General features: G+C 41.2%; 1 protein-coding gene across 1 annotated transcript in view; it reads right to left on the reverse strand.

Annotated features, from left to right (window-relative positions):
- Positions 1–10697, reverse strand: part of LOC141116523 (ERO1-like protein alpha) — a 76365-nt gene extending 65668 nt beyond the window's left edge. Inside the window, 1 exon segment of the mRNA XM_073608925.1 lies at positions 10495–10697. Within this exon segment, the coding sequence (XP_073465026.1) occupies positions 10495–10623 (129 nt within the window). The 5' untranslated portion in view covers positions 10624–10697.
- Positions 10698–11017: the final 320 nt, after the last annotated feature.

Below are 11017 nucleotides of genomic sequence, written 5' to 3' on the forward strand. Positions count from 1 at the left end.
CCTGAACAGTAACAAAAACAAAAACAAAAAAAAAAAAAAAAAAAAAAAAAAAAAAAAAGGGTATAGAAAGTATTGATAAGATGCCAAACAACTCACAAGGCAACACAAAGCATATTATAATTATAATAATTTGCATCTCCCTTTGAGGATTATAGGCTGCCTTTTCCGGAGTCTAAAGCCTACAACACACTATGGGAAAGAAAAATAAATAAATAAAAATGGGATGAACAATCGTCTAATTTTCCACAAAGGTGCGCGTACCATGATGTAACCAAAAAAATATTACCAAAAGTATTGGGACATCTGCCTTTACACGCACATGAATTTTAACGGCGTCTTAGTCCGTAGGGTTCAATATTGAGTTGGCCCACCATTTGCAGCTATAACAGCTTCAACTCTTTTGGGAAGGCCGTCCACAAGGTTTAGGAGTGTGTCTACGGGGATGTTTGACCATTCTTCCAGAAGAGCATTTGTGAGGTCAGGTACTGATGTGGACGAGAAGGCCTGGCTTGAAGTGGGGACTCTGTGCAGGCCAGTCAAGTTCCTCCACCCCAAACTCGCTCATCCATGTCTTTATGGACTTTGCCATGTGCACTGGTCCAAATCATTTGGTGGAGGGGGGATTATGGTGTGGGGGGGTTGTTTTTTCAGGGGTTGGTCTTGGCCCCTTAGTTCCAGTGAAGGGAACTCCAAGGCTTCGCTCACAGCTTGGCGTTTAGAAGCGCAGGTGGTATCGCCGCAATTCTTCCTGCGATTCAAGAGATATTGACTAATCGCGGGACGCCCACGTGATCCCCGTCACTTTCAAATGGCACCCTGATTGTGGCGCAATTCTGCTGCGATTTGTCGGGCGACAATCACTGTAGAATCGCGTGACGCCTGTCGCCCAGAAGTTCTTCTACTTTTGGGCGACAGGCATTCGGCTATTCAGTTTGTGCGATTTTACTGCAATTGTCACCCGACAAATCAAAGCAAAAGCGCGCCGCAATCAGGGTGCCATTGGAAGTCAAGGGGATCGCACAGGCATCCGACGATTTGCCGCCATTTCGAATTGTGGCGATTCCACCCTCCAAGATCTGAACGGAGCCTTAAGGCGTCAGCATACCAAGACATTTTGGACAATTTCATGCTCCCAACTTTGTGGGAATAGTTTGGGGACGGCCCCTTCCTGTTCCAACATGACTGCTCACCAGTGCACAAAGCAAGGTCCATAAAGATGTGGATGAGCGAGTTTGGAGTGGAGGAAATTGACTGGCCTGCACAGAGTCCTGACCTCAACCCGATAGAACACCTTTGGGATGAATTAGAGCGGAGACTGGGTGCCAGGCCTTCTCATCCAACATCAGTGCCCGACCTCACAAAATGTGCTTTTGAAAACCACACCAAATTGCAACGAATGGAAGTCGCGGTACATTTTCACAGGTGCAGGCTTCCCCAAATAAATATATAAATAAATAAAAAGTATGTATACTCATTTTATCTTTACAGGGCTAGAGAAGTTAGTTAGTGTTAGAGTACTGGTGGCTATATTTGCAGGGATTTTAGTTTTAGCATGGACTTCCACTTTATATAAAAAAAAAAAAAAAAAAAAAAAAAATTTAATAATAAATATTATTATTATTATTATTATTATTATTATTATTAATAATAATAGCATATCCTTGGAGCGGAGGTCGCCCTGCACGGCAAAGCTTAAGCCTCCATCCACATCAGCGCAATTTGACATGTAAAATTGCATGCCAAATCGCAGCCTATTGCCGGCAACCTATTTCCAAAAGTAATTCCTGCACTACTTTTGGCGACTTTGGGGGCAATTTTAGATGTCTTTCAGATCCGCGCCCCCCCCGAACTCGCACTGAAATGCGGGTTTGAAATCATGCGAGTTCAGCTGAACTTGCCCGATTTCTAACCCACCTTCAGTGTGAACGAGGGCTAAATGTTTGTTCAAAGAAGTTTTTTTTTTTTTTTTTTAAATCATACTTGCTTTTAGGTGGATGCTGCATCTGTCCCCCTGCCAGCTCTAAGGCTGAGAACCGAGCGATCAAACACCCCCAATCACTCGGTTCTCATTGCTCTCTGCTTTGCCCTTCCAACCCCACCCTCACGGGAATTAGCAGAAGAAACTAAATTGGACGGCCGCACTCCAATATAATACCTTTATTGATATAAACTCATCCATACACCAACACAGGTACAGTTGAACTGACGCGTTTCGCACCATTAGTGGTGCTTAGTCATCCCTCACGGGAGTACTGGGCTGTGGCGGGGGGGGCGGGAGCAGCTGGCTGAGAGTCTGAGCCGGGTACCAGTCCAGTCATGTGGGCGCATCCTGACCACGTGGTCATGATCTTTCCTGAGCCTGGACCGGCTCTGTGATGTCAGCTGACAGAGGGCTGCAGTCTGCTGTCAGCTGAAAACAGGTCACAGGAGTGCAGAACGAATCCACAGCCAAACAAGCTTTGGCTGTACTCCTCCTTTAAGTTTAAAGGTTATTCCTCACTCCAGCAGGTTCCCTCCATCTGTACCACTGCCCCCCCCCGTAGCCTCAGGCCAGCAGTCACACATCGACGTCCTCACCTACAATGAAGCACCAATAGTTCTGCACTGTACATGGACGGCAAGCGCAACCCTGCACCCAGAATATCAGATAGAAGAGGAAAGAACCGGAGCGAGGGTTAAGGCAAGTTTTTGCAGCCTATTCCTTTACTTCAGTATTAACTTTTATAATAAAAATGAGTTTTAAAATCACCAAATAACCAATAAATATTAACACAGAATTAAAAAAAAAAAAAAAAACCCCCACACACCACACAACAACATTAAAAGTGCAAGATCATCTTTTTGAAGAAATAAAATATTTTTGCAGGGAAAAAAAATAAAATAAAAAAATATATAAGAAGAAGAATAAGAATAAGATTTGCGCATTTATTCATTTTTTTCACATGCATCTGCAAAGCATTACACCCATGATCAGTGGATCGCGGGTGTAATGTCAGGCTCCTGCAGACACTGCCTTCCATCTTTATTGCCCCTACCTCTGTATGGGCTGTCAGCTTGAAAGCTTGGGGGGAGGGGGGGGGGGGGGGGTGGTGTCGAACGATGAGGGCACCCTCACAGTTCACAGAGAGCTACAAGCTCACTACTACAAGACTCACTTTGGACATGCTACAACCTGGTCTAATATATTGAAAAGGTGAACTTAATAAAATAACTAACTAAAAAACGCAATAGCCATACATACACATTTTTTTTTTTAAATTATACAAAAAAAAAAAAAAAAAAAATATATATATATATATATATATATATATATATATATATATATATATAAAATTGTAGATATTTAAAGAAAGAGAAAGGGAAAGTAATGACATTAAACAAACAACCACAACATGTTAAAAACACCACCAATAAAAACATCCCCCAGCAATACGGCTACATTCACTCCTCTGTGTTTTAACGGTTTGGTGACAATTCCAACAGAACGCCCGCCGTTCCATAGGGATGAACGGCAACAGATGTGAAAAGCACCAGAGGTGCGAACAAAGTCCAATTAATAAGCAAATCCTCAGGGCCAAAATAAACACCAGAATAGCACCTTAGCACACGTGTACAGCAGCCGTCATGTACCTGCAGCACAGCATAGCATGCGTTGTTCCCTGCCAATTTAAATGAATAGGCTGCTGTACAGCACAAAAAAACCCGTCTGGTGATGAGTGTGCGCAATAATGCATGAAAAAAGTATAAAGAAGTCCCAAGAAAAAAAATAAAATAAAAAAAAGTTAAGGAGTAGCAGGTCATAAAGTGTGTTATAATGGTGGTAAGGGCCCACTCAAATGTGGCAATGTGCATATGTAGGTGTAACTAGGCCCTGAGGCCCTCCCTTTATAAAAACACACTAAGAGGTTTATAAAGTTTTTCATACATGATAAATCCACTTAGAAAAAAAAAAAAAAAAAAAAAAAAAGTGTGAATATTCACTGAAAACACCATAAATCTTGTGTGAAAACATAAATAGAACCCATAAATTGCATAAAATAGTAATTATACAAGAAAACACTAAAATATATATATATATATATATATATATATATATATATATATATATATATATATAATATACACACACACATATACACACACACTTTTTTTATTATCATAGTTTTTGTGATTGTTAATACTTTTATAAACTGCTTTAATGGAAGAATTGACACACATCCCTACAAAATAATACCAGTTTAAAATTGAAAAATATTTATAAAAGCACTAAATACTTATCTTAAGCCAAGAACAACCACCACTATCACAAACAACAATAAAATGTAAGTATTGCAAAAATAGGAAAATAAACAGTTGATAAAAAAAAAAAAAAAAAAAAAAAAAAATGAATAGTGGTAAGTGCTGTTAAAAAGTATCCTATAAAATTAAAAAAAAAAAAAAAAACAAATATCTTTAAACAAGAAAATAAACACAAAAACGACAGTGGAGCACACATGGAATATTAGCAGTAAAAGCCAAAAAAAAAAAAAAAAAAAAGGGAGATCTATACAAACCTTAGAGAAATATAAAATTGTAACAACTATAATAATATGTCTGTGAAGGTTCTCAGTTATCCAAGGCATGGTATAGATAGTCGTAGTTCCTCACATACAATGGACGTGTCCTGTAAGACGTTTCATAACTTCTCCAAGCCACTTCTTCAATTCTGAAGAGTGCCAGGAACATACCCTACCATTTATATCTAACACAGGGAGCCAGGACACCTTAATCCAATCACAATGGAACGTGTCAAGGCAGATGTTGATTGCCCAATAACACGACAGGAGGTGTGAAAGTTGTGGAACCGCCCAGTTCTAGTTACATCATCCCATCCTTGGTGTGATGGTCTGCATAGGTGATAATCCTTTGAGTCGACGGAATGCACGATGCACGTGTGAATTGCTGTCAAGTCTCCAGGGTAGAGATATTAAAATAGTATCCTGTACATAGCTGGAGTTTTAGAGAAAAAAAAAAACACAACACACTTTTAAAGCCAGCAATACACTGTAACAGAAGCTTGCATGTCCAACAGTGAGGAATGCAAAGACCTGTACATTGGGGAGATGAAGTCACCCCTCAACAAACGAACAGCCCAACATAGAAGGCAAATTGTAGAGATTATGGCTCAGCAGTCCTCTTACATCTTATGGAAAAAAGGGGACAAGCTCTGGAGGACAATGAGCTGCCCATTTTGGATAACTGGATCATAGGAGGTGCAAAAGAGTCCAGCTACATCAAACAGGAACAACCAGCCCCAACATGGGAGGGGACCTTCAACACCAACCAGTCTTCCAATTATAATAATGTTTTAACATCTCTACCCTGCAATTTGCCAAAGCACACGTTTCGGCCATGTAAATTGAGGAGTTAACACCTATGCAGACTTTGAGTACCAAGGATGGGATTATGCAACTAGAACGAAGGGGGGGGGGGGGGGGGGGTTCCACAAATCACACCTCCCATCCTGTTTTTGGACAATCAACAAGTATACATGTCATGGCCTCTGGATTAGGGTAGAAATCTGAGCACTTGGGCCCCCCACCATTTGTCGTGGTCACCAACGTTTTGGACCTCAAGGACCACTAAACTCACAATTTTGAATCCTGCGGACCACTAACATGAATTTTACATTCCTTATACACATAATGCTCTGGCTCTCTGCCCCCCTCCCCTTGGATCACACTGCTGCCTTATACACACACAAATTCTCCGGCTCTCTGCCCCCCTCCCCTTGGATCACACTGCTGCCTTATACACACACAAATTCTCCGGCTCTCTGCCCCCCTCCCCTTGGATCACACTGCTGCCTTATACACACACACACTGCTCCAGCTCTTTGCTACCCGCCCCCGCCTCTGGATCACACTGCTGCCTTACCACACACACACGCTCCGGTTCACTGCTCCCTTATGCACGCACACACGGTTACGGATCAATGCCCCCCTCCCCCACACCACACTGCTGCCTTACACAGACTCATCATTGGATCCCACCTGCTTATCCAGCCTTGGATCCCTCCCACAGTCCAATCAGTTCTGCCACTGGAAGTCCCCCTCCTTCCCCCTCCTGCTCACTGCACTACTCCCAGCACCTCCCTCTGAGTGCATGGGAGCCAGAAACTACAGAGGAAGCATAGGGGAGCAATGCACACAAACAGTATTGACTGTCAGTGCGCATTGAGGACAATCCTGGAAACATCTGGCGGTATACATCCAGCACAATGTTGATTTGTGGCAGAACCCCTGTGGACCACCAAAGTTTTCTCTATGGTGCACTGGTTAACAACCGCTGTTCTATAGGGGTGTGTACCCGAAAATCAGCTGGGGTGCCGACATCGCGGGAACCCGACAGGTAAGTGTCCTAATGTTAAAAAGTCAGCAGCTACAAGGTTAGTAGCTGCTGACTTACATTTTTTTTTTTCGTGGGGGCCCCAGAACTCCTCCTTAATGTGTTACTAAACCCAGGACCCTGCAGTCACTATATCTGGTCTCCCACAGTACACAGAACATGGAAATACAATTATTTTAGTAAATATAAAACTGCTAAATACATTTTCTCATCAGCAGTATATAGCAGTCTTGTGACTTCTATCAGTGTCTGGTTAAAGCTTGTAAGAGGAGTTTTCATTCTACTCCGACTGTCCTATGAGGCTGCATGATTCCTGATCCTCTGCCTGGACAGTGCCGATTGGCCCTGTGCTGATCACATGCAACCTCCCCGAAAAAAAAAAAAAAAAATTCCCAGCAATACACACCAAACTGAGCATGTGCAGTGTGACTCCAAGGCTCTGTACTATCAGGAGATAGATTGGGGACAGTGGAAGAAGGGGAGGATCAGAGAAGACAGGATCAAAAACAATGCGGAGGATTAACCCCTTAGGTTCCACAGTGAGTATAACAAGCATGATTTACTGCATATATACAGACTGATTTTTAATGTTGCTTATACACTTATAATAGCAGCAGATAAAAATAAGTAGTAGTAAGGAACAACAACAATAATAAATCATTTCAGAATACGCTTACCTTTATCAGCTGATATTATGCAACACTAACATTTATGTATTATATTACATTTCTCACTGGTTGGTATCTCCATTTATTGGCTTTAATATGTGCTAATATGAGGGGAGGGAGAGAGGGAGAGGGAGAGGGAGAGGGAGAGGGAGAGGGAGAGGGAGAGGGGGACCCGGCGCATCACGGATCCCGGTAAATGGCCGCTGATCGCGGCCGTTTACCATGTGATCGAGCCGTCAAATGACGGCGCGATCACATGTAAACAGACCGGCGTCATCTGATGACGCCGGTTCCTCTCCTCCCCTCCTGTGTACCGATCGGTACACTGTGGAGGAGAGGGAGATGGATGGATGTCTGCAGCGCTGTGGGCTGTATGTGTAGTGCCCACAGCGCTGCACAGAGACATCCATCCATCCATGCTCAGCCATCCCTCACTACTAATGCTGTGCAATACTCTGCAATACCCCCACTATACTCTGCAATGCTGTGCAATACTGCCCCCACAATACTCTGCAATGCCCCCACAATACCTCGCCATACCCCGCAATACCCCGCCATACCCCGCCATGCTCAGCTGTACTCGCCCTCTGTATGTGGCCAGGCTGTGGAAGTCTCACACATGTGGTATCGCCGTACTCAGGAGGAGCAGGAGAATCTATTTTGGGGTGTCATTTTTGGTATGTACATGTTATGTGGTAGAAATATTGTATAAATGGACAACTTTGTGTTAAAAAAAAAAAAAAAAAAAAAAAAAAAGCGTTTTAACCACTTCCCGCCCGCCGGCCGTCATACAACGTCCTTGACTTTGTGCGGAGATATCTGAATGATGGTTGCAGCTACAGGCATCAGCTTTTTCAGCCGGCGATTCCCTACACCATGAGAATGATCATAGCAGCTGTTCCACTGCTTGATCGTTCTTACGGGAGGCGAGAGGGGACGTCCCCCCTTCCCGTCGCCTTGCAGTGCTTCTACCGACTCACCGCTACGATCGAAGCCAGGATCTTTTTTTTTTTTTTTTTTTTTTTTTTTTAATTTCAGGCTTCCCAGCCTAGAGGTGAGATGTGGGGTCTTATTGACCCCATGTCTCATTGTAAAGAGGACCTGTCATGCCATATTCCTATTACAAGGATGTTTATATTCCTTGTAATAGGAATAAAAGTGGTCAAAACTTTTTTTTTTTGGAAAAAAGCATCAAACTAAAATAAATAAAGTAAAATGAACAATAAAAAAAAAAAAAAAAAAAAAAAAATTTTAAAGCGCCCCTGTCCCTGTGTGCTCGCATGCAGAAGCGAACGCATACGTAAGTCCCGCCCACATATGAAAACGGTGTTCAAACCACACATGTGAGGTATCGCTGCGATCGGTAGAGCGAGAGCAATAATTTTGGCCCTAGACCTCCTCTGTAACTCAAAACATGTAACCAGTAAAAAATTTTAAAGCGTCGCCTATGGGGATTTTTGAGTAGCAAAGTTTGGCGCCATTCCACAAGCGCGTGCAATTTTGAAGGGTGACATGTTGGGTATCTATTTACTCGGCGTAACTTCATCTTTCACATTATGCAAAAACATTGGGCTAAATTTACTGTTTTGGTTTTTGTAAAGCACAAAACAGTTTTTTTTCCAAAAAAAACGCGTTAAAAAAATTGCTGCGCAAATACCGTGCGAGATAAAAAGTTGCAACGACCGCCATTGTATTCTCTAGGGTCTTTGCTAAAAAACATATATAATGTTTTGGGGTTCTATGTAATTTTCTAGCTAATAAATGATGATTTTTACATGTAGGAGAGAAATGTCAGAATTGGCCTGGGTGCTCCAGAACGCCTGAAGGTGCTCCCCTGCATGTTGGGCCTCTGTATGTGGCCAGGCTGTGTAAAAGTCTCACACATGTGGTATCGCCATACTCAGGAGTAATAGCAGAATGTGTTTTGTGGTGTAATTTGTGGTATGCATATGCGGTCTGTGAGAAATACCCTGCTAATATGACAATTTTGTGGAAAAAAAAAAAAAAAAAAAAGTAAAAAAAAAAAAAAAAAATATCTTGATTTTGCAAAGAATTGTGGGAAAAAATGACAACTTCAAAAAACTCACCATGCATCTTTCTAAATACCTTGGAATGTCTTCTTTCCAAAAAGGGGTCATTTGGGGGGTATTTGTACTTTTCTGGCATGTTAGGGTCTCAAGAAATTAGATAGGCCGTCAGTAATTCAGGTGTGATCAATTTTCAGATATTCGCACCATAGCTTTTGGACTCTATAACTTTCAAAAAGACCAAATAATATACACTGATTTGGGTTATTTTTACCAAAGATATGTAGCGGTATACATTTTGGCCAAAATATATGAAGAAAAATTACTAATTTGCAAAATATTATAACAGAAATGAAGAAAAATGTATTTTTTTTACAGATTTTTCGGTCTTTTTTCTTTTACGGCGCAAAAAATAAAGAACCCAGCGGTGATTAAATACCACCAAAAGAAAGCTCTATTTGTGTGAAAAAAGGGACAAAAATTTCATAAAGATACAGTGTTGCATGACTGAGTAATTGTCATTCAAAATGTGAGAGCACCAAAAGCTGAAAATTGGTCTGGTTAGGAAGGGGGTTTAAGTGCCCAGTTGTCAAGTGGTTAAATAATACATTTTGTAGCACTATGTTCTGCATATCTAAAATATCTTAAAAATAAAAAAGAAGAAGGAGGGGAGGCGGTGTCCTATAAAATCTATAGAGAGATAGAAATACAAGGAAAAAAAAAAAAAAAAAAATAATGTATAGGACAAAATAAAATTTTAATGAAAAAAAATTAAGGAAAAGACATAACTGTACAAGGTTTTATACATGGAATATTAGCAGCAAATAATGTCAATAGAGATCTATACAAACCTGAGAAATAAATTTTTTTTTTATATATATATATATATATATATATATATATATATATATATATATATATATATATATATATATTATATATAAAAAAAAAAAAAAAATGAAATAAAAAAAAAAAAAAAAAAAAAACCCACACACCTCAATATTTTTTTTTAAATGAAATATATATATATATATATATATATATATATATATATATATATATATATATATATATATATATATATACACACACACACACACACACACACACACACACAGAATAATAAAAACTGAAAAAGATAGGCAAATTATAACAATCAGAGCATAACAAAAAATAAAAACAAGATACAAAAAAAAAAAAAAAAATTTACATATAAAATATTTAAAAAAATAATAATATAAAAATATGTAAGTGTTGCTTATATGGAATACATAGCAGCATATATCAAAGGCCCGAAACTTTGACGAGAATAATAATCCTGTGATATAATAATGGGAGATATTAGGGGCCCCCATGGTTTGGTGCAGTGGGGGGCCCCTGGCACCCTATGGGAATGCCCCCCCTCACCTCACCTGGCAGAAGCAGCCGTGGGCAGAGGTTGCGGCGGCCCCGAGCTCGGGTTGCCATGGCAGCAGTCCGCCGAGGAGGATGAGGGTGATGAGGGGTTTCATGGTGTCCTCTCCGGGTCTCCGCTGCAGCATCACTCCCAGCACTCGGCTCCTACCCGGAAGATACCCTGACACCGGGGGCGTGGCCCGATGGACGTCACCACTACGTGACCACGACAAGATATCAGTACGTGTCTATAAACACATGCGAGGCACGCCCACTCAGCCCCGACAGCCAGTGGGCGGGCATTTCGCACGGGGCTCCTCCTTCTCCTCTGAACGATAAAGTGAATGAAAATGGGGCGGGGATGGGGAGGGGCTAACTCGGTCAAGGATGATCCTGCTGTCAGATATTGCATCATCGCTCCGGTTCTGTGTCATCCTCAGTGGGCGGGGTCAGCGTGGGGCACCTGATACTTCTCACATAGGCATTTCGTGTAGCTGATTTTGCAATCTTTAAGTGGAAATCTGCAATACACAATAATCA

This window comes from Aquarana catesbeiana, linkage group LG13, assembly GCF_042186555.1.
Source record: "Aquarana catesbeiana isolate 2022-GZ linkage group LG13, ASM4218655v1, whole genome shotgun sequence".
Taxonomy (NCBI): Eukaryota; Metazoa; Chordata; class Amphibia; order Anura; family Ranidae; genus Aquarana; species Aquarana catesbeiana.